This window comes from Phocoena sinus, chromosome 15 (genome assembly GCF_008692025.1).
Source record: "Phocoena sinus isolate mPhoSin1 chromosome 15, mPhoSin1.pri, whole genome shotgun sequence".
NCBI classification, from domain to species: domain Eukaryota; kingdom Metazoa; phylum Chordata; class Mammalia; order Artiodactyla; family Phocoenidae; genus Phocoena; species Phocoena sinus.
In genome coordinates, this window is record NC_045777.1 from 77,915,136 (window position 1) to 77,938,036 (window position 22,901).

Here is a 22,901-nt window from a genome sequence, read left to right on the forward strand (position 1 = left end):
TCAAAACTGAGGCAGTGGAGGGAGAAATAAGTAGCCCCCGAGCAGCCTGGGGCAGAGCTCTGGGTAAACCGGGTCACAGCGTTGGGAGAGGGGGCGGGGGTGAGGCGGGCAGCTGCCACAGGGTCTGCTGGGACTTACAATACCCCGTGTCTGTCTGTCCGTCCACCCAGGTGCAAGTTCTTCAGTCTGACCGAGACCCCAGAGGATTACACCATCATTGTCGATGAAGAGGGCTTCCTGGGTAAGTGCTTCTCTCCCCAGGGGCTTGGCTGGACTGGGGCCGGCAGTTGGTGCTGGCTGCCCGCCCCCCCCCCCCCCCAGCCCCCTTATTTCTGTCCCCACCTGCTGGTGGCAGAGCTTCCTCCTGTCCTGTGTTCTGGCTGATCCCCTCCCTTTCTGCTCGCGAGACTTTTTCCCAGGAAAGGCCCCAGAGCTGAAAGGGGGCGGTGCTTCCCCAGCCAGGAGCTAAAGCAACCAGGAAGACAGGGGGCATGTTCTCTGGGACTCCTGCCGCGAGGGAGACGCTTTCAAAACATCTTCAGTCCTTGTTCGAACAGGAACGTGCCCCAGTCACCATCCTTTTATGATTTTCCTTTATCTTCCTTCCGTCTTTTAAATCGAGATAGAATTCACGTACCAGAGAGCGCGTCATTTTAAAGTGTACAGCAGTTCCGTGGTCTTTGATATTCCCAAGATTGTGCAGCCGTCACCACTATCCGATTCCAGAACACTTCCGTCACCCCAGAAAGAAGCCCTGTCCCCTCATCCTCCACATCCTTTTCGTTTTATTATTGAAGTTCGTTATGTTTGTCTGGCTCTAAAGTAACAGTGAGTGTTCATTGGTGGCGAGTGCTGACCGATACGTATTACTTGATGCGAAGCTGTCGTGCTTGTCCTGTGATTACCAATGAGGAACTGAGAGTGGAGGCGGGGAGCCGTGGGTCCAGACTCACCAGCAGAGGAGCTGGGCCCCCTGAGAGCTGGTGGTCATTCAGAACTGCTAAGTTAGAGTCTTCCGAACATGTAGAGAGGGCAACAAATCCAACAGTTTTTAAAACCCTAGCCCTACCCACAAGACAACTACTGGTCACTTTTTTCGTGGTTTTCTTTCCAGCTTTTCTCAGGCGGTCTGTTTAATTTATAGAAATGTTTTCACTTAACATAACAACAAAATATGCTGTGATATCACAGCCTTTCAGCAGCAGCCCTGGTTCCTTGCCCAGGCCCCTACGGTTGGAGCTGAAGTTATTTTCATTGTCCTCCAATGAGAAATTTATAAACTCTGTCAGTGCATAACACGTATTCTTATGCAGGTTGATTCCCAAAACAGAGTCTGAGAAATGGCATTGTGGAGTCAGGAGTTGACTATTTTGTGGTTCCCGATGGGTATTGACCCTCTTTACCTTTACTGGTGAGAAAGTGAAGCCCCAGGAAGCGGCTTCCCAGCTACCCCCTGTTGTCCTCACACGCACGTGGTCTAGGGCACCGAGTCAGTATCGGGGACTGGGCTCGGCGCCCCACATCCTACGGGCCCCCCATGCCTCCAAGGGGGGGCGGCTGTGTGGCCAGAGCAGGAATGGGGCAGACCCCACTGGAGGCCCTGCCCCTTCGCCAAGGACACCTGTGTCGTCAGTCATTCATTCATTCATTCATCAGAATTTTCTTTTCTTTTTTTTTTAATATTTATTCACTTGCGCCAGGTCTTAGTTGCAGCAGTGGGGCTCATTAGTTGCAGCAGGCGGGCTCCTCAGTTGTGGCTTGAGGGCTCCTTAGTTGTGGCATGCCAACTGTTAGTTGCCGCACGCATGTGGGATCTAGTGCCCTGACCATTGGGAGTGTGGAGTCTTAGCCACTGCGCCACCAGGGAAGTCCCCCATCAGACATTTCCTGAGCACAGGAACCACAGACCGGAATTTTGCCTTAGCCACAACTCACACGAAGAATGTCTGCTCAGGCAACCCGAGCACATGTTTATCTTCTCATGGGCATTCAGGCCTTTACACAGAACCGCTGAGAATCAGGGCACCTCGGATGTAGAAGGAACATCCCCAGAGTGTCTATTCTCTGGGAAGGGATATTCTATCTAATCCACCTCCCCAGACCAGTATGTCTGACTAACTGTCTACCTCTGAAGGCAGCAGGTAAGAAAACTCCTTGAGCAGGGAAAGTGGGAGGCTGCGGGACCTGGGGAGCCAGTTTTGCTGGTCCTGGAAGGCTGTGTTTGCAGGAATTGTCAGTAACCAGGGAGCCGTCCTTTGGCTGAGCTGAGTGTCGGGTTATTCTGAGCCAGTCCCGGGGTGGGGGGTGGGGCAGTATTTACTGAGCACCTGCTGCGTGCCGGCATCTTGCTGAGCCCTGGAGGTGTAGCCGGAATGAGAGACCCCACCTCCGACCCTATGAACCTCAGGACCTGCCAGCTAATTACACCATTAATTGTGGAGCTGCCATTGCGGTGGGTGCTGTGCAAGGAGGGTGTGGATGCTGCGAGAGCGAGTCACAGAGGATGCCCCGCCGTGCAGGAGACCCCACAGGAGAGGCCCTCGAAATAGGAAGCAAGACCAGAGCTGAGTCTTGGACCTCCACGCCCACCCCTCCGCCATTCAACATAGATTAACGCATTTTACCAGCCCTGCCGGTGCTTCTGTCTGCAGACACTGTGCTAAACACTGGAAACGACTCTAACGGTCCTTACTTTATAGATGAAGAAGCTGAAGCACAGACACGTGATGTGCAGCCTGCCCAAGGCCTCGCCACTGGTGTCATTTATGCATGTTTCCACGGGCCAGGCCCCGGACAGGGTAAGGCAGGGCAGACCAGGAGGTATAAGGACAGAGCCTCAGCTCCTGAGGGACTTACAGACCCTGAGGTTCCCTGGAACCATAAACAGTGGAGGCGAAGTCTCAATCTGCCTCTCCCTGAACCTGAGTGGCTGGAACGGAGCCGGTGACAAAGGGGTCATCGGCTTACTCTTTAGTACAGGGTAGGTAGGACGTGGGGAAGCAGGTTTAAATTATTAGCCCAGGAGGGGCCCAGCCGCTCTGTGACTTCTGAGCCAGGGTCTCACTTCCAGGCCGTGACTCCTGGTCAGCACGTCAGGCTGCTTGGATATCCATCGTTACCAGAGAAAAAACTGTGTACATAGATTTAAGTAGTAAGTACCTCTCGCGCTTACCCTATGGAGCCACAGGGGAAAACCATACAAAGTAAGACTCCCGTTCCCCCTCCGCCACTCTTAACGGTTAACTGGAGCCTAGCAGAGACATATCACCTCCTGGGATCATTCCAGTGGCCTGAAGGGTAAAGAGTGGAGACCCATTTTACAGGTGAGGAAGCCGCCATTTACGTGCCCAGAGTCGCTGTGAGTGACAGAGGGGCATCTGAAGCCGGAAGTGCTTTCAGGGTGGTTCCAGCCGAAATGAGGAGAAAGTGCTGCTGAGAAGTGGTGGTTCCCAGCAGACCAAGGTCACAGGAGCACCTGAGAAAAAGGGGGCAGGCCCAGGGCAGTCTGCTCTCAGAGAGCAGGATTTGGGGTGGGCTGGAGGCTGCAGTGAGAGGTAGCGATGCTGAGTTCTACCCTCTCACCTCGCTTCTAGGGGGGTTCTCTCAGGAGACTCCTCTTCAGAAAGGGAGTCTGGTCTTGTGGCTGCCCCGGTGGGACCAGGGAGGGGTGCTGGCTGTGTCACACTGTATGAAGGATGGTGCCCCGTCTCCCAGCTCTGCACGTGTTGCTTCTCACCCAAGGGCTTCCCTTGGCCACTGTTAACATCAGCCAGGGTACATTGGTTATTGTTCGCCAACAGTTGTCTCCATTGTGAAGCTTTTATGGTTAGAAACCAGCAGCTGTCTGCGATTCACTTGTACGTAAGATGCTGGACCTTTCCTGGGAGGGAGGGGCAATCGTCAGTGACATTAACCAGACAGCTCCTTGTTCGTTGTGGAATTTTAGAGGTTCTTGGCTGAAATGGATGCTGTGTGTCTGTGTGGCCAACAGAAGGGAGGTGCGTGTGTGTATTTTGAGCTCTTACATATTTAATGAGCACTTACTTTGTGCAATGCTAGGTGTTCTCAGGGACCCAAAATAATAGGAGCAGCAGCGCCTGCCCTGACCTCTGGGTAGTGAGCAGAATCCCAGGTTTGCGGTTAGAGGGGCCCAGTGCACATCGGGGGGGCCCCCCACCCGTCACAGTCCCCTTGTGTGTGTCAGTGTGATCTGTAGCACACTTGGGGCTTGGTGCCGTGATTGGTCGAAAGATAGAGGGAGGAGGATGTCGAGGGGTAACTCCTGGCCTCGCCCAGGGCTGAGGGGAAGACCCAGGTTCTATCCAGCCTCCGCTACCTTCTGGGCAAGTTGCTCACTGACCTGGGGCCTCCGTGGCCTCGTCCCTAACACAGGATCACCTCCTTCCCTCCCTCCCAGTTCTGGAAGGTGTGTGTGTGGCCGTATGACATGCATCAGGGAGTCACGTGCCACCTCCACTTTGCGTGTCCACCAGGGCAAACAGTGCAGTGCCCAGCAGCACTCCCTGCATCTCCCACCTAGCTCTGAGCTCCTAATTTACTAATTCAGTAATACCCCCAGCAGGGGTCCCCTCTGCTCGAGGTCCAGGTCAGTGAAGGAGCTCGGATCCCAGTCGGGGTGAGGTCTTCACTGTGCCCTGAAGCCGACCCTCCCTCCCGGTGAGCACTGATGGGGGATGATGCACACCTGCCTTTGGAGCGTCTCCCGCGTTGTGTAAAATAACAGACTGGCAGCTCAGCCTGGAGCTGAGATTACATCTCCCAGCATGGGAGGAGGGGTGGACCTTGAGGATGGGGTGCCTGCTACAGGGAGGGCTGCTTCCCTGGAGAGTCCCCCGCATCATTCCCATGACACCCCAGCTCCCGCCCGCCCACCTGCTTCCCTCGACCTCTCCAGGGCTGCCTCATGGCAAGTCCTTCCCACGAGGTCTCCACATTCTGTACCCCCAGGTGTGGATATTTCGCCGTGTTGACCTGTAGTGTATATGCTGCTTATCTTTTCATTCCACTCCGTATAATTTCCCAGTATCAGATAGCCTTCAGAAGTGTGTTTTCCCCATACTCTTTATATTTTGACAGTTTTCAGACTTGCACAACCGTTGAGAGCCTACAGTTAACACCCCTGTTCCCTCCACCTGAAACTAGACTTGCCGGCTGGTCACCTTTGAGGACAACTGTTTTCGCTTCTTGTCCATAAACAGTGCACACATACATTTATTATTTAATGGACCACTTGAACCCAAGACTTCAGGACAGCTCACCCTGAATACCTGAGCCTGTATCAGCTGAGAATAAAAGCCCTCTCCTACTTACCACACCTACAGAATGAGACATTAATTGCAGAATTAATACCTACCATAGATTTTATATTCTGATTTCCTTCGATTGGAAAATGTGTTTCATAGCTGGAAAACCTGTTTTTTAAACAGATGCATAGTATTCTGTCACAGATGAACTGTGGTTCATCTACCCGGCCCTGGCGTTGACTTTTTTGGTAGCTCCCAGGTCTTTGTCTTTAAATCCTTTTGGGTTGAACGTTCGTACCCATAACTCTTTCTTTGTCCCTTGTGTAACTACTCCTTTACAGTGAAACTGTACATGTTTAAACTCTTGATACATTTTTCCCCAACTTCTATCCAGAAACCAACAAAACTCCCAGCAGCAGCGTTACAACAGAAAGGCTTTGGCACTTGGCAAGCCCTCGGACGCCAGGCACTTAGCTACGCACTTGATGGGGATTATCCCATTAAATCCTCCAAGCGTCTTCTGGGGTCTGTCCTGATTTCATCAGCCCAACATTTGAAAACTAAGAAACCAAGAGGTGGTGATTTCGTTCCGAGTCACACAGCCAGGACGCAACCCGCCCACCTGACCCCAGGACTCCTGATCCTGCCGCAGGCAGGGTGGGAGAAGCCTGGCAAACTCCGTGCAGAGGACGTGACCACTTAGCACAGGGAACCGCAGGTCCTACAGCCGGAAACGGGGGACTCCTGGGGAGGTGGGGTGGGCTCCCAGCAACAGAGCTGCCGACTTGCTTTCTGGGAGGTGGCATGTGTCCTCAGCGACCCGCCAGGGAGCGTCCTCAGCTCTGATAGGCTATCTTTAGGGTCTTGGATGATGGGCAGTGACAGTATTAATAATCCCTTTCAGTCTTGGGATGTGTCTACCTTTCCTCTAGGGAAGAGCAAGCTGGCTCCCTCCTGGCAGCTCCTGGCAGCCCAGCCCCCAGCCCCGCAGCAGCACCTCGGGCACCCTGAGGCTTGGCCTGGGTGACGATGGGACCAGGCAGGCCTTCCCTTGCCCCCGAGTGCCAGGGCAGCATTTGGGGTCCCTGGGGCCAGAAGCAGCGAGCACTGTGGTCTCCAGCTGCTTTGCGGCTCTGGCAAAGCTCACCCTTCTGGAAGCTTCAGAGAGGTGACTACTGACCCGGGGCTGACCTCCCTCTCAGTCCAGGCCTGCTGCTTGAAGCACCTCAGGGGGTTCCATCCAGGACTGAGAGCCGGGACCCACCCCCGCTCACCGGCTGCCCAAACTCTGAGTAGCATTTGGATTGAGCTGAAATCCTCTGGGCAGTGGCAGCCTGCAGGCTGCCCACCATCCCCCACCCACCCACTTCTGCCCCCATTTCCGGTCGGCCTCAGGCCTGGGCTTCTCCGCGGGACCTGTCCAAACCCGCTGAGAGACTCCTCGGAGCAGAGCCTTGGTTACCCTAGCACCCCCTAAAAATGCACATACCCCAGCACTTTGCGGACTTGGTGGGAATGGCCTTTGCCACTGTATCAGCAGCAGCTTCCCAGCAGCCTCCGCTGAGAGGACGGAGCCAGGGTTAGAGTTTGTCACTGTCTGAGCCCAAAGCCTGTGTTCTTTGCCACCACCCTCACGTGCTCGCCGAGGACCCCACTGCTAAAGATCAGGCCCCACTGGATTGTGGAGCTCAGGCGGGGGACAGAGGGCAGGCCTGAGGCTGGGGCAGCAGAGGCTCCACCTGCCAGATGAAGGCCTTCAGGGCCAGTGGAACCACGGTGTCAGAATTGGGACATTGGAACCTCAGCTGCCCGGACCCCCCCTCCAACTTTACAGCCCTGAAGCTAATCCCTGCAAGAGGGGTTTTCGCGACACCCCACCATGGGCTGACGGCGGGGCGGGTCTGGACAGACGTGCCACGGTGCCAGAATGAGGTGCCCTCCCCATTTACTGCACTGTGACCTTGAGCCAGTCAGCTTCCCTCTCTGGGCCTCAGTTTCCTATTCTGTGAAATGGGGCAGGGACCGACTTCTGAGCCAGGTCTATGAGCAAATGGACAGCGTTCTGCACTGCTGGACTAAGAATTCAGAGAAGTTGGCAGTGTCTGGGGATGACACTGGCTCCCCCGGGGCCCTCTGCCTGATCCTGGGAAGCCGGGTATAGGAGCGTGGGATGATGTCGAAGGCCACCCTCCACCTGGGGTCTGGCAGTGTGACCAAGCCCTGACCACAGAGACTGAGCTGGGGTGGGGGCGCGCCGGGGGAGCAGAGAAGGTCGATGGGTGGGAACAGGGGCCTGGGCAGAGCAGAGGGGCAGGGACAGCTGCCACGTCCCTCCTCATCCATTCTTTTGCAGCCTCCGTGTGCCAGGCGCTGAGAATAGCAGAAAACAAAGCCGATGGAGACAACCGCCCCAGGGCGCTGGCATGCTAGTGAGGCCAATTGTAGACTTGAACTAGCCGCTCACCCCACGCGGCCATGGGAATTTAAAGGAACCAAAATTAAATACAACTTAAAATGGTATTTCTTCTGTAGCACTGACCACATTTCACGTGCTCCGTTGCCTCATGGGGTAAGTGGCTTTGGACGGCGTAGGTATAGACCATATCTATCATCCCAGAAAGTCCTCTGGGGCAAGGCTGGTTCCCAGCGGCACGAGGACTTCGGCTTTTACTCCAGAGAATGTGGAAAGCCACTGGGCAGTTCTGAGTTGTGAGGAGCTTGGAACAGGCAGGCAGAGGCAGGTTCACAAAAGCCGACATGGTCCTGATGTGTTAGCATGCGGTGATGAAAAGGACCCCTCCAGAATTTTCCTAAGATGGCTTTTGGGGTTCTGCCCTACTGAAAAGTGAAATTAAAATTTTTTATTAAGTATTTTATTTATTAGTATATTAAAATGGTGCTTCAGGTGACAGACCATCAAGGCACCCTGGCCCTCGGTGGCCCCTGGGGCTGTCTTTGCTTAAGATGGCAGGGTTGGGGGCTCACAACACTGCCCCCAGGAAATCCCCTCCATGGCCAGTTCCAGACCCCTTGGAATTTCAGAATTGAACTGGGACACTCAGTTCTGGGGAGCGTGTTTCCTCTGGCGGTCCTGGGGCTGAGAAGTCTCTCTCCTGACACCCCAGATGACAAGTGGAGAGACTAGATGTGGCAGCCTGAGATCAGGCTTTCCTCCTGCCTCCCCCACCCCCAAACCCCTTCCCTTCTCTGGGAAGCAGCCTACCTCTCCAGCCAGCCTGGCGGAGGACTGGCCCCTCTCAGCCAGCAGGGCCGATGGGCTCCGTCGGCTGTGGTTGCCATGACGACCTTAGCTGGGCAGGTAGGAGCCTGGTTGAGGCTTCCGGAGCCATCTTGCTGAGGCCAGCACAGCCCAGCCCAGCTTCCCTCGGGCAGCATCGTGATCATCACAGCCCCCTTAACTCACCAGTGTCCGGGCCCCTCTTCTTAGCGACCCCCTTGCGGGGGACCTGGCCCTTCTTCCCATGTGGTGCCCAGCATAGAGCATAGGGGTCTGTTTGTAAGTCAGATCTGGGTTTGAATCCTGGCTCTGTTATTCTCTGTCTAAGTGATCTTGGGTAAGTAAGTCACCAGCCCCTCAGAGCTCTGGTTTGTCACATGTGTGGGGTGAAATGACAGTCCTGGTACGGGGTGGGTTCGAGCAGGCGACTGTGATGCGTGGAGAGTTCCATGTGCAACCCGTGCTCCGTTCTGTGGCTGCCTGTCCATGCAGCCGTGCACATGTGTGTACCCTGTCCCGTGCACAGCCTCCCCTGGGTACTCTTTCTGCAGGACGGGGTGGAAGGATGGTCTTTGTGAGCTAGTCAAGGAGACTGGGCGATCACTGCCACTCTGAACCGCCCCGACCCTGCCCCTGCCGGTGCCCCCGCCCCCAGGATCCCCAGACTCTCAGGAGGGACTTGGGTGACAGTCACTGCCCACTGGAAGGTGGCAACCTCAGGAGGCCTTCTGGAGCTGAATGTGCTTCCAGAGGAGCCTGAAGTACAGGTCTAATTGAAGCAGGGAGAAAAATCCCAGGCCCCCCACCCTGTCTTCTCCTGGCCTCCCCTCTATCCCCCAGCCCCTGGGAGGTTCCTGGGAACCCAGTTTGAAAACCGTGGGACCTGGTCCACCGGTATAAGGTGGTGATGGCAGCACCTGGTACCCAGAAAGGTAGTGAAAACCAGAAATAACAGAATTGTTACCGCTGAGTACTCATCACTTCACAGCTGGGGAAACTGAGGCCCAGCACAGATGAACCCCTTGTTCCCATGGTCCCTGCCCTGCTGAGCTGCTGGGCACATCCAGAGTCCTCTGAGAGCCTTCCCTGCTCGGTCCTCCCCGGATGGGACCTTTAAGGACGATCTCGGCCTCCTTTGACAGATGAGGGCGCTGAGGCCCAGAGGGCGGGCTGGCCGAGGTCACACAGCTGGGGCCCATCAGTCATAAGCCAGCCTTCTGTGTCCCCCTCCAGAGCTGCCCTCCTCGGAACACCTGAGTGTGGCCGACGCCACCTGGCTGGCCCTCAACGTGGTGTCGGGTGGTGGCAGCTTCTCCAGCTCCCAGCCCATCGGTGTGACCAAGATCGCCAAGTCGGTCATCGCCCCACTGGCCGATCAGAACATCTCTGTGTTCATGCTGTCCACCTACCAGACGGACTTCATCCTGGTGAGCAAGCTGCAGCCCACGCCCAGGCAACATGGGCGCCCCCTCGGATGTGGTCTGCAAAGTTTGTGCCTCTCCCCCCCGGTTTCGTGATCAGCTCAGAGAGAGGTCAGGCGTACCTTAGGGTCATCAGTCCAGTGTCAGCATGGCCCTGGCTGGTCTAGTCCCACCCACTGCCTGCCCTTTGTGTGGACCATGCTGGGTTTAAGCTGGAGGCCAGGAAGTGAGGGCTGGGGGGTGCGTGTGGGTGGGATGCCCTCCTTGCTGGATGTCTGGCTCCCCCAATCCCATACCCCTCCCCTGGGGTGGCAAGTGTGTCTGGCCATGGAGCCAGCGGCATTTCCTGGCTACCGTGTTATTCATGCTCTTCTCCCATAGGGCGTGGCCACCCTGGAGAGTCTTCCCAGGCCAGGGACAGGTGTGGCCACCACATACAAGAGGGAGTAGGGGAGTGGACCTGCACCTCCTAGCCCTCGGCACGGTGTCTTCTCCCCTCTGCATCCTCCCTGCTGCCCCTGGGGAGGCATGTGCCCCTGGTCCCAGGCTCCCGTCCCCAACCAGGACAGTGGGAGGCAAGGACAGGGGCAGCTCATTCTGGGGACAGAATCTCAGAGTCAAGGGGCTGGTGACCCCAGGCCCACTCCACCCAGGGACCATGGTACACTCACTCTTCGACTCCCCGTCCCCAGGTGCGTGAGCGGGACCTGCCCTTCGTTACCCACACCTTGTCATCAGAGTTCACCATCCTGCGGGTCGTCAATGGCGAGACAGTGGCAGCCGAGAACCTCGGCATCACCAACGGCTTCGTGAAGCCCAAGATGGGTGAGTTGGGGGAGGGGGAGGGTTGTGCAGAGAGACCTCAAGAAATTACCAGGTCCTGCCCCAGGGCAGCCCCGTTCTCAGAGCATCAGTTGAGGGCCAGGCATAACACGGTACAACAGTCCTGATCAGACTCTGTTCCCAAGGTCTAGCCAGGGCAGTGGATGTGGATGCAGCCAGCAGTGGCCAGAGACCACTTCTGACCCAGTCCAGGCTATCAGGCCAGGCCTCCCGGAGGCAGTGACTCTCAAGCTGAAGCTTGGAGCACAAGTAGGAGCTAAGCCCAGTGGTGAAGGCTGGGAAGGGCGTTCCAGGCAGGCGGCGTGGCATGTGCAAAGGCCTGGGGGCCTGGGGGTGGGGCTGGAGTCTGGAGAAGCGACAGGGGCCAGGTCTTGCAGGGCCTGCAGCCGGCCTCCCCAGAGCAGCTGCCGGCTGACCCCACCCCTCTTCCTGGGCCCTCTCCTGCCCCACGATGCTCCTCTCCTCCCGGCCTCAGCGCCCCTTGTCTTTGTGCTCTCACAGTCCAGAGGCCCGTCATCCACCCACTGTCCAGCCCGAGCAACAGGTTCTGTGTCACCAGCCTGGACCCGGACACACTGCCCGCTGTTGCCACACTCCTCATGGATGTCATGTTCTACTCCAACGGGTAGGGCCTCCTCGGGTGTGAGGGGCTGCTGGGTGGCCAAGGGGAGACACGGCTCTGTCTAGTAGCCCCAGTCTGAGGTGGGAGGCACAGACCTGCCCTGGGAGCTCGTTTGAGAAGCGAGACATGGCTGTACCCCAGATCCCCATTCTAAGAGGGGAGAATGGCATTCCTTGGGAACCCCAAAACCTGGTGAAGCCCTAGGCCCACATGTGGATATACTAAACACCCCACTGTCACCTGAGCTCCTAGGGCAAGCCCAGTCGTTTGAAGAGCTGGGAACTCAGGTTGTTTCATTTGGTGGACGACAGCTTCGCATTTTTCCTCAGGGCAGATTGTAAGTTTTGGCCAGCACCAAGTGGAGCGGGGCCAGGGGCCAGTGAGCTGACAGTGACCATAGACTGTGCCCTGAGATGTGGGCCATCACAGGGACAGAGAAGCCACCCCCAGGAAAGGGCAAGTGTAGCCTGTGCCGAGGGCGGGATTGGTCTCCAGAAGCGTGAAGTGCGGTGCTCATCTCTGTGAACGCCGTGGAAGCATCCACACCTCACAGACGCAGAGACCGATGCAAGCAGTGCCTCAGGGTCCACCAGCAAGGCAGGATCAGAGCCAGGACTTGGCCTGTGCTCTTCCCAACACCCCCAGACTGATGGGCGGGGCAGGGGGGCCTGATGGGGCTTGGGGTGCAGCGGGGACCCCACTCCACCCCTCACCAGCTGCCCCGGCCCCCAGAGTGAAGGACCCCATGGCGGCCGGCGATGACTGTGGCCACATCCGCTTCTTCTCCTTCTCCCTCATCGAGGGCTACATCTCCCTGGTGATGGACGTGCAGACCCAGCAGAGGTGAGCCGGGCCCCGGCATGGAGGCTTGTGATGGGCTTATCACCCACTTGGTCCTAATACGTCCCTACCCCAACCCTTCATTGCAGGTGAGTGGCCCCGGCTCACAGATGACAGGCCACTCAGAGACAAAGGCCCCGGGTCATCCAGCGCCATCCAGCGCTGTTTGTCCCTCACCCCCCCACCCCCGTCTGGAGCTGGTGGAGGGGGCGGTACCCTGCCCAGCCTGAGCAAAAGGGGGCAGTTGTTCCAAAGCCCGGTCCCAACCTTGCCTTCCTGCTCCCCCTACCAGCCCCCAGATGAGGAAGGTGCAGAGTGAGTGCGCTGAGGGCTTGGGAGAGTCCTTGGGGCCCCTGAGCTCAGGCCAGACACCCCCTTGCTCTGGTCCTACATCAGTGCCCAAGGACAGGGAATGCTCCAGGGAGGGCTGGCAGAGGGAGCACCGTTAATATCTGGGGATTAACATCACTCGCTCCCTTTCAAGGTTTCCTAGTAATTTGTTGTTCACGAGCGCATCTGGAGAGCTCTGGAAGATGGTGCGGATTGGAGGACAGCCCCTAGGATTTGGTGAGCCCTGGGGGGCTGGGGCCGGCATTGCCGAGTGCCGTGCATCTGTACCCCCGGTATAGATGGGGAGACTGAGGTCCCCACAACCCACGCGGTCCCTTGTCCAGTGAGTGACGGGAGGCATTGGCCTCGGAGGACGGAAGAGCAGCTTCAAGCAAAGCACTCTTCTCCGTCCCCTCCCCAATGAAAAATTAAAACCTGCATATTATTAGAATATTGGGAACATGATAAAAATAGAAGAGGAAAAAAAAAAAATCTCTCCTTAGTCCCACTGTTGACAGGGAATGACTGTTGTCATTTTTAATGAGGTGTTGTTTTTTTTTTAACACAGTTGCCAAACAGCTCACAGTAAAACTCAAGACATCCCAGCCCCTCACCCTTTTCCCTGTGTGTAATCACAGTGACCCGATGCCCCAGGAGAAAATTCACAGGAATCCCCCGAGACTCAGTCTAGCTTCAGTTTCCACAATTGTCCAAGCTGTCTTTGGTAGACAGTTTTTCCCATCAGCATATTCCAAGGGGCCACGGATCTCAGACCCCTCGGTTAGAAGGGCCACACGGTACCGATTCTCCCAGCGCCGAGTGTAGGCTGCTGGCCCCATTGTGATGACTGCAGCGCACTTTGTCTTGATGAGACATGATTTCTCTGGGCTAGACTTGTCAGACCCAAGACCTTGAACCCAGAAGAGCCTCTTGGTAAATCACAGGACGTTTGTTTCGGGGAGCACCCCTCAGCTGGCCCTGATGGGATCAGTAAATCCTGATTTCCCATAGACAGAGTGAAGAATGTTCCAGATGAAGCTCAGACTGCTCCAGGGGCCGTGGGGTCAGCCCAGGGGGCTCTGCTTCTGGGACGGGACGTGAAGGTGGCAGGGCATTTTGACCTGAGGGCCACAGGTCGGAGAGGGAACCCGTTTCTGCCACCTGCCTGTGGCTTTCTCTGGACAAGGTCGCAGATAGACAGTAACTAGCAGGACTGGACAGCACCCCCTAACTTTGCTCACATCAAGGCCAAAGCCAGAACCATCCCAGGGGCAGGACAGTGGGCTGCTTTCTGCAGTGCTAGGAAATGTACACTGAAGGCTCCTGGTCCAACCCTGGGCTCCAGCCTGTCTCTCGGGGCCACCTTCTCCACCGACCCCAGCATTTCTCCCACCCACATTTGCTGCCCAGTTTGGGGCCGTGGGGATATGGAGACCCAGTAGCCTAGAGGCAAGTTCGCCGGTGAAGGAGGCTGAAGGAAACCAGGGTGACCTTGGTGCTTAGCCTCTGAGCCTCAGTTTCCTAGTCTGTAAAACAAGGATGATGGTAGATCCTGCTTCAGGGTGGCGCGAAGCCCTCCACGACGTGTCAGTTACACCGGGTGCTCAGCAAGCACGTGTAAGGACGTGTAAGGCTTGGAGAGGGTTGAGGAAGGGAAGGCTTCCCAGAGGAGGTGGCCCCAGAGGTGACCAGCAGATGTTAACCCGGCTGACGGGGAGGAGAGGGCGGCACCAGCAGAGGTGGGTGTGACGCAGCGGTGCCTCTCCACAGTAGAAACAGTGGAAAAGAGCCTCACCAGGTCCTCACAGGCGGAGGGGCAGGCGTCACTGGAGACTCAGATGAGAAGCAGGAAGCTGTACATATCAGTTTATCTTTTTTTTTTTTCTTTTTTTACTGAAGTAGAGTTGATTTACAGTGTGACGTTAATTTCTGCTGTACAGCAAAGTGATTCAGTTATATATACGTATATATGTGTTCTTTTTCATATTCTTCTCCATTTTAGTTTATCACAGGATATTGAATATAGCTCCCTGTGCTCTACAGTAGGACCTTGTTGTTCATCCATTCTGTATGTAATAGTTTGCATCTGCTAACCCAAACCTCCCACTCCGTCCCTCCTCCAGCCCCCTCCCCCTTGGCAACCACAAGTCTGATCTCTATGTCTGAGAGCCTGTTTCTGTTTCGTAGATAGGTTCATTTGTGTCATATTTTAGATTCCACATATAAGTGATATCATATGGTGTTTGTCTTTCTCTGTCTGACTTCGCTTAGTATGATCATCTCTAGGTCCATCCATGTCACTGCAAATGGCATTATTTCATCCTTTTTTATGGCTGAGTAGTATTCCATTGTGTATATGTACCACATCTTCTTTATCTCTTCATCTGTCAGTGGACGTTTAGGTTGTTTCCATGTCTTGGCTGTTGTGAATAGCGCTGCTGTGAACATAGGGGTGCGTGTATCTTTTCGAATTATAGTTTTGTCTGCGTATATGCCCAGGAGTAGGATTGCTGGATCATATGGCAGATGTATTTTTAGTTTTTTGAGGCACCTCCATACTGTTTTTCATAGTGGCTGCACCAACCGTGTGGGAGGGTTCCCTTTTCTCCACACCCTCTCCAGCATTTGTTATTTGTAGACTTTTTAGTGATGGCCATTCTGACCCGTGTGAGGTGGTACCTCATTGTAGTTTTATTTGCCTTTCTCTAATAATTAGTGATGCATATCAGCTTATCTTTTTATCCCCAGCTTTGCTTCAAAGTTTACCAAAATACACTCAGTATAATAATATTACAGAAGAAAGAAAGTCAGGTTGAAGGGAGAATCGAGGTGGGATAGTAGATGAAACTTGAATCGTCCTACCATCTGCAGTTGCCCTGGGCTGTTTTGAGTGGCCTCGCGGGGCGGGCGACAGGGGATACAGTGTGTGATCTAGCAGGCAGCAGCTGGATCTACCTTCCCGGGATGTGGAGGGTTTTAGCGCCAGGCTAATAGCTATAAATAGCCCTGCAAGAAAAATAACTTGAGAATCTGAAAGATTCTAGACTGGCGAATTCCATATGTTTTAGACCACGGTTTGCAGGAAATATGTTTTCCATCACAGCCCAGCACACACATACACAAACAACTCTACGGTTTCACAAAACTGCACTCGCTCTGATGCTGAGCTGTTTGCCCTTCCCTTTTCTGTTGTCATTTTATAAAACACTGGTTACCAGCCTTCTAAATTGATGTCCCAAATGGGTCACCACCCACGGTTTGAAAGGCACCATTCTAGACCCTAATCTCCTACCCGCGCCCCCCACCCCCTTTACAGAACTGAAAATGAATGTGTCTGTAGCTAAAGAATCTTAGGACACAACCGGTCTCCACCACATAACAGCACAGACGGTCACCAGAAGTGCAAGCACGAGACCTGTGCAGCCACCAAAGGGGCCCATGGGTCCAGCCAGGAGCCCCGGGAGACCAAGCAGGAGACAGGAGCTTAAGAGACCTGCAGGGTCACGTCTAGGTCCCAGCGTGGGCTGACAAGCAGGACCAGGGCCAGGGAGTGGAAGGGTGCCGGGGAGGCTGGGGGTGGGGGAAGGGTGAAGCCCAGGTTGATGATGCCCAGGCTCTGGCCCCAGAATCCCATGGGGAGCTGGTGGCCATATCTGGACTCTCCCACCCAATCGGGACAGCGCTGGGGAAAGGCATCATCACCAGAATCAGAACAGTAGCTTTGAGGGGTTGTGCTGATGGAGAGAAGAGTGGTCCTCAGATCCTGGAGGTCTTCCTGTAGGAGGAAGCTTTGCATGGTGCCTTCAAAGCGGGGAGGAGGGTGGAGGAGAGGGGAGAACCATCCCCCAGGCAACCCAAAGACCACCTTATTGGCTGAGGTTTGGAGGAGGCCAGGAGGCCACTGCTTTGGAGATCCAGAAGGAGAAGGAAATGACATTCCTCATGATCAGATGCCTGACACTGCCTTTAGGACAGGCAGGGACCTTTACCCAGTGGGGACTCCGACGAGGAAACGGAGGCTCAGAGAGAGGAAGTGACTTGGCCACGTCATCTGGCTAGAAAAGGGCGACAAAAAAGAGGGCCTGAACCCACGTCCTCTTATTGCCACGCTACCTCCAGCTCTGTTTAGGGAACTCGCAAGATGGCCAGGAAGATGAGTCCAAACTACGAGGCACGGGAAACAGGCAGAGGGTGGTCCCAGTTAGCAGAAGTGGCTTCTGTGGAGCCCTGAGGATGGAGAGCTCACTGCTGGCCAAAGAGATCAGAGAAGCCTGCTGGATGGAGGGGCGGGGAGTCTCTGGGAAGCTTGCGGGTACAGGGCGGGCACTGCCAGCAGAGGGAGGGGAGAGGCCAAGGCTGTGCTGGGTCGCCGGGTGGAGAGGACGCTAAACGTGGTCCCCGCCTCTGTCCCCAGATGAGTGCGGCATCGTGGCCCAGATCTCCGAGCCCTTAGCTGCTGCTGACATCCCCGCTTACTACATCAGTACCTTCAAGTTCGACCACGCACTGGTGAGTGTCCGGCACCGGCCCCCGGGCAGGGCAGGCCCGGCCCGGCTCCAGGGGCTCACGGGTGTCTGCTTCCCACCCCTCGCAGGTACCAGAAGAAAACATCAATGGCGTCATCAGCGCCCTGAAAGTCAGCCAAGCAGAGAAGCATTAGGAGGGCCTCTTCCGCTCCTCCCCGTCTGCCCCCCAGGCCTGGGCCCAGCCCCACCCTGAAGATTCTTCTCACAGTATTTCTCAACAGACTGGAAAATCGGCCCCGGGGCCCCCAAGGAAGGGGTCCCTAGGACACGCCCCTGATGGCTGACCCCGCCAGGCCTGTGGCCCAAGCCAAGCCCTCCCCGTGCCCTCCTGCCTTCCTGGAGCCCCCAGACCCTCCAGAGAACCCCCCCCCACCTCCTTCCCCGACCCCTACCCCAGAAAATGCTGTCTGAGGCCCAGGGAGCTTGTGAGCTGACTCATCTTCTCCTCCTGCCTCGCCCACGGCCGGGGGCAGACGCCAGAGGAAGCTGGTACCTTCTACAGGACACTGGGAGTACCAGTTCTCGGGTCATCTTGGGGGGCTGGCTGGCTGAGCAGGGCTGAGTTCATGGGGCCCTGGAAGGCCCTTGTGAGGGTAGGGGTTCTGGCCCCTGTGGTCACTGGTCTCTGGTTCCATTGGCTCTGGGCTGGTTCCTGCAGAGTAGAGGCCAGTGGGCAGCCCTCTGGTCATGTGCTGGTGAGGCTCCAAGGGAGCTCGGGTGGGGCTCTGAGCTGGAGGGGGACCCCAGTCCCCCAGAACCTGGCCTGCCAGCCACAGGGCCTGTGCCCCAACTCCCAGCAAGACTGCCAAAGGGGCCTTTCCAGACCCTCCCCACCACAAGCGCTCAGTCCCGGGGGGAGGGGGGTTCCCAGGAGACCCACCAGCCTGGGGCACGAGCTCCTGTCCCCTCTGCTTTCCCTGGACCCTCCTGGGGCTGGCAGAGCCTCGGGTTCCCCTAAATGGGGGCAGCCCCAGTGTTCTGGGCCTGGGGTTTCTTAGGTCACCCCCACCTCCCCAGCAGTTAACTAGACCAGCACAGGGCTCCCCCGTTTTCCTGCACCGCCCCCTCGCCCCACTTTTAGGGGAAAGTGGAAGGCCTCTGCCCCCAACTCACCTGCCCACCCACCCCTCGGTCCAGGGACCGTGGCGTTCATGAGTACTTGACCTGGGAGGCAGCTTATCTGAGCCTTAATAGAGAAAACCGTACCTTGTTTTAGTTTCTTATTTAATGTATTTGCACCCAGGCTGCAGTTGGCAGTAGTTTCAGGGGATGGCCCGCTGAGTCTGCCGGGGCTCAGAGTGTGACATCGCTTGGTTGGCATCCTTTGGCTCCAGGGACAAGCTTGAGAATCGGGAGCTGCTTCCAGGGGTCTCGGCCCTCCCTTTGGAGCAGAAAGCTGGGAGCAGAGGTCTGTTACGATACAGGGGTCCCCGGGGCATCCCCCCACGGAGCTGCCAAGGCAGAGTGGTTCTGAGCATCAGAGGGGACTCGAGGGCCGCAGGGCGGTGGACAGCCAGGTGGCAAGCCAGCCCCCTCGGAGAATGGGGTGACCCCCGTGCCTCCTCTCCAGCTGGGAGTGTTTTCCAAGCAAGCAGGACCTGCAGGGTCCTCCTCGGTGCCCGGGCAGCAGCTGACACGTGCTGTCCCTGAGAAGCTCGGAGGAGAAGGGACATTCTCTTGGGCTGATGAAGCCCCACCCACCCCCATTCTCTGTGCCGCGTGGGACCCTCTGAGCCATGGAAACCCACCAGGTGGGGAAGCTGTCTGTCTGGATCCTTGCAGATGTTCGGGGCCCAAGTACTGATTCGGAACCCACGTGGTTTTTTTTTTAAGTTAATTCATTTTGCACAAAACACCAAAACGTCAATTGTTTGCTGGTTCCAAAATGGGGGTGTCCACGTGGGCAGGGCAGCACTTCACGCCCCGAGAGTCCCCTTACTGTCCCTGGAAGGCCTTGATTTTTCCGTGGCACGCCCTCCAGACCCCTTCCTGTCTGTCCCCCCCTCACCGTGTCACTCCCCCGCCTCTCCTCCCTGCCGAGCAAGTGTGTCGGCCCCTTGACCCCCAGAAACGTGTGCTCCCTAGACCCCCTAGGACGTATATTGTACACACATATAAATACCTGTGTTTTATGTTGATATAGATATATACTGTAAATAGCATATATACTTGAGCAATATATATGTTAATATATACTGTGTGAGCGCGCACACGCGTGTGTGCGTGTGTGTGTGGGGGGGGGGGCGTGAGGGCTTCCGCCCCGCGGTGTCTGCCGTGCACACAGGCACGTTTTGAGCCACCATATATTTTTAATTCAAGTATATAGGCAATACGATTATTAGAGAAGCCGGCTGGCTGCCTCGGCCCTGACTTGAGAGAAAAACTAAACCAACGGCCCAGGAACTGAGCTCCGGGGCGGGTGTTGAGGGTCCCTAACCCCTCCTGCCGAATCTCCCTTGAAAGCTGGATTCGGCCCCTTCCTGTAATCCCGTTGGCACGACCAAGGCCCCTGGACACCCTTATTTTATTTGGGGGACAGTGGCACAGAGGGAGGAACAGCTGGAACAGAAGAGCCCCCTTGCCGGTGCTCTCAGCCCGAAGACCTGGCCCAGCTGGACGGGCGCCCTCCGGCTTTCCGTCCAGGTCTGCTCCCACAGCCCCATCACCTGATTTCTTTCGCTTCAGAAGCCTCAGGTTCTTTCCCCAGGTCGCCTCCTGGGGACTGGCCCCATCCGACTGAGAAAGGGACGGATGGATGCCTTTGACGTTGTTCCCGGGAGGGGCTGGTGCAAGGACTCCGCTCTCTGGGCTACACAGGTGTGTATCCAGCTGACAGGGCGGGAGCCAACACCCTGAAAACCTGCCCCCTCTATTTCGCACACCCCCATCCCACTGTGTGCAGAGGCCGGCACATCCTCGGTGCCTGTGTGTGCCCGTGAGTCAGCGGCTGGGTCTCCAGCAGTCTGGGGGAAGAATGAGTGGTCTCCCCGGTGGCTGGCTGCCCCCAGCCATCTCTGGCTTTGCTGTGCGCAGGGGTCCCCAGACCCCCAGAGAGGTGGCCTGAAGAGGGTGCCCCGTCAGGCTGAGGCACTCTAGGCTCTGGCTTGGGGGTGAGCGGGTGGCCCAGGAGCTGCCACCTGGGCTCCAGGTGTGTCTTTTGAGTCTGTGCTGTTCGCTGGTCAGAAAAGCTCAAACCATCTAAGTGCTGCGCTCTCTCTTCACCTGCCCGGTCCCTGCGCACTGCCGAGCGGCGCGAGGTTAAGGGAGACCAGGGGCCGCGATCGCCCACTTCACCCCTGCCCCCAGTTATCAAAATCTGCCTCTTGGGCTCAGCTCCCAACATGGGCGCCCCTGGTTCCTAAGAAACCCCACTCTCCCTCGGCCCTAGTCCTGACCCAGCAAAGAGTTGGGCAGTGCCCGCTCTGCACCTCTTTCCTCCACAGGGGTTTCCAGAGCCCCCCAGGAGGCGGTGCCTATACCACTGACCTCAGCCCAGGGCACCCATCCAAGCAGGAGAGGCACATAAGGCCTCCCTTCCCCAGGATTCCGGGGGTCCAGAACCCCCCGAGCACCAGCGTTCTCCCGCTCCCATCAACTCCGGGCCACAGGCCCCTGGTGGGAAGGGAGGGACCGGGTGACCCGGAGCTGGCCGCTGTGACTCCCCATGCGGGCAGCATGGCCTCGGTGGCCAGTGTGGTGTCCAGAAGATGCATGGTCGGTTAGGGCTTGTCCCCTCTGTGGTGACAGAGGACGCCACGGAGCTCAGGAGAGGAGGCTGTGGGGGGGTGGTAGGAAGGGCCAGGCCCCTACCCCAAGCCAGCAGTACCATTTGCCTGATAATCAAAGATGAACCTGCCCACCCACCTCCTGCCCCTTCTGGCCACACTTCCCAGCCACCCTGGGCCACCTTTCTGAGCCTCTGGATCTGGATGTGGGCACAAGCAGGGCCCTTCCCCAGCTAAGAGAGGGGACCTTGGGGACCTTCCAGGTGGTAGCGCTACGGCTCTGTACCAGGAATCTTTGACGCTCCTTCCTGAGGGAAAATTGTGGCAGGGGGGCGGGTAGGAAGGAAGCACCCCCAGTGTATGTGTCTGTGGCCAGTGTAAGCCATGGCTGGGGAGCAGCCCCCCGGGCACTGCCGTCACGGCCGCCGAGAAGCGGAGTCGGTGGTTGGCTTGGCAGGCAGAGGTTGGGGGAGGACGACGGGGTCTCCCAGCGGTGGGAAGACGGGGGCTTGGGCTCTTCAGGTTTCCTGGGTACTGTGCTGAGGCAGGGGCTAGGCCTGGAGGGGGCAGTGGCCCTCTATTCCAGGAGGCCGCCTGGGAAGGGATCCACCAAGATGGCAGACAGTGGTCAGCCCAGCAGAGGGTGGGCTTGGGAAGAGTGGACGGGACTTGTGAGGGGAGATGAGCCCTGGTATAGCTAGATACCTTTTCTCACATGCCAGCTCTTTTCCATTCTTTCATTTTCAAATTAGAGGCAGCAAAAGGACCCTTTTCCATTGACCGAGGGAGAGAGAAAGCTGCCGGGTGGGCCATGGCCTTCAGCTTTGAAACCCACGCCCTCCTGGGAAGCCTACTTTCTTGGGACGGAAGGATGGGAGCTGTTGGCCGAGGCAGCCTGCTGTCCTTGGGGCTGAGGGCACCAGGAGTGGCCTGGAGCACAGGTAGAAGCCTGCAGGCGGCCTGGCCCGTGCTTTCGTGGGCAGCGTGGTGGGGAGGGAACTTGTGGCTCTCGGTTCTCGGTGTGGGAGGCTGTGAACGCGGCAAGTGCTGGGCGTCAGAGCAGAGTTCTGAGCAGGACCACACGTGTGTGTATACGTACACGTGAGTGCGAGTGTGCGCTGTGACACGCACTCTAGTGTGGACTCGAGCACACACGTGCAGAGCCCGGATCCGCGTGGAGGGACTGGCTCGTCCAGTATTTCTAGGCCTGGGTACGTTCTTACCCCAGGGCCACATGTAGAGTTGAAGGGGTACGGGCAGCAGACCTCGAACGCAAGGCAGCCCCACCCCCCTTGGCTTTGCTAAAACTGCTCTGCGGACAGACGGGGCAGAGGTGTCCCTGCAGGGGCTGTGCTTTGCCCTGCAGAGGCCCGGAGGTCCATGCAGCCAAGGGCTAGACCTGCTGGGCGGACTCCTCAGAAGCAGCCAGTCCTGAAGACAGTATTTACAGGGAGGGGTTCTGGGGGCTGGTGCCCCTTTGCCTACTGGGGCTCGTCCATGCAGAGCATCCAACAAAGTTGGAAACCGGAGTGGAGGGCCGGTGGGATGGGTGAAAAACAGGCCAAATTCAGGTCCCAAGGCAGAGGCCAAGCCCAGTGCATTTTCCTGTCCACAGCTTCAGTTTACCTGTTCAGAAAATGGTCCAGGAAGAGCTGGGCAGGGTTGGCTCCAAAACTGGGGGTGGGGAGGTGTAACAGCAAACAAAACCCCAAGCCCTCCACTTGCTCTTTGCCAAAATCATTTCCGTTATCCTGAGATGGGGGTGAGTGGATGTTGGCTGCACAGCAGGGCTCAGGGGGGCCTCTGCCCTGCCCAGGGTTTCGCCTTGGGGGTCTGGCCCTCCCCTGGCATGCCCCGGGTCACCAGCAGTAGCAGCGGCACTTGCGTCTGTCCCAAGGTCTGGGCGAGGGAAGAACAGGGGCAGCCCTGTACCCCAGGCCCTCACACTTTCTTTCTTTCTTGAAAAAACACAAAACCCTTGAGATTCATGTACTGTATGACAGAGAGAAAAAAAGTACCTAATGTTCCCCCCAAAAAAGACAGTATATTTTGTACTTTGTAAAGTGTTCATTAAAATGGAAGAAAAAAATGA

The 22,901-nt window shown here is 56.9% G+C and overlaps 1 protein-coding gene across 2 annotated transcripts in view; it reads left to right on the forward strand.

Moving 5' to 3' along the window:
* The window catches only part of CASTOR2 (cytosolic arginine sensor for mTORC1 subunit 2), a 58,893-nt gene extending 35,992 nt beyond the window's left edge, over positions 1-22,901 (forward strand). Inside the window, exons 2-9 of one of the 2 annotated variants that reach the window (XM_032604274.1) lie at positions 171-241; positions 9,736-9,929; positions 10,616-10,748; positions 11,268-11,391; positions 12,121-12,231; positions 12,713-12,795; positions 16,973-17,067; positions 17,153-22,901. In XM_032604274.1, coding sequence (XP_032460165.1) covers positions 171-241; positions 9,736-9,929; positions 10,616-10,748; positions 11,268-11,391; positions 12,121-12,231; positions 12,713-12,795; positions 16,973-17,067; positions 17,153-17,218 — 877 coding nt within the window. In that variant the 3' untranslated portion in view covers positions 17,219-22,901. Of the gene's footprint in view, positions 1-170; positions 242-9,735; positions 9,930-10,615; positions 10,749-11,267; positions 11,392-12,120; positions 12,232-12,712; positions 12,872-12,915; positions 14,406-16,972; positions 17,068-17,152 lie in introns of those variants that run through there. The other variant, XM_032604275.1, reaches the window with a different exon arrangement.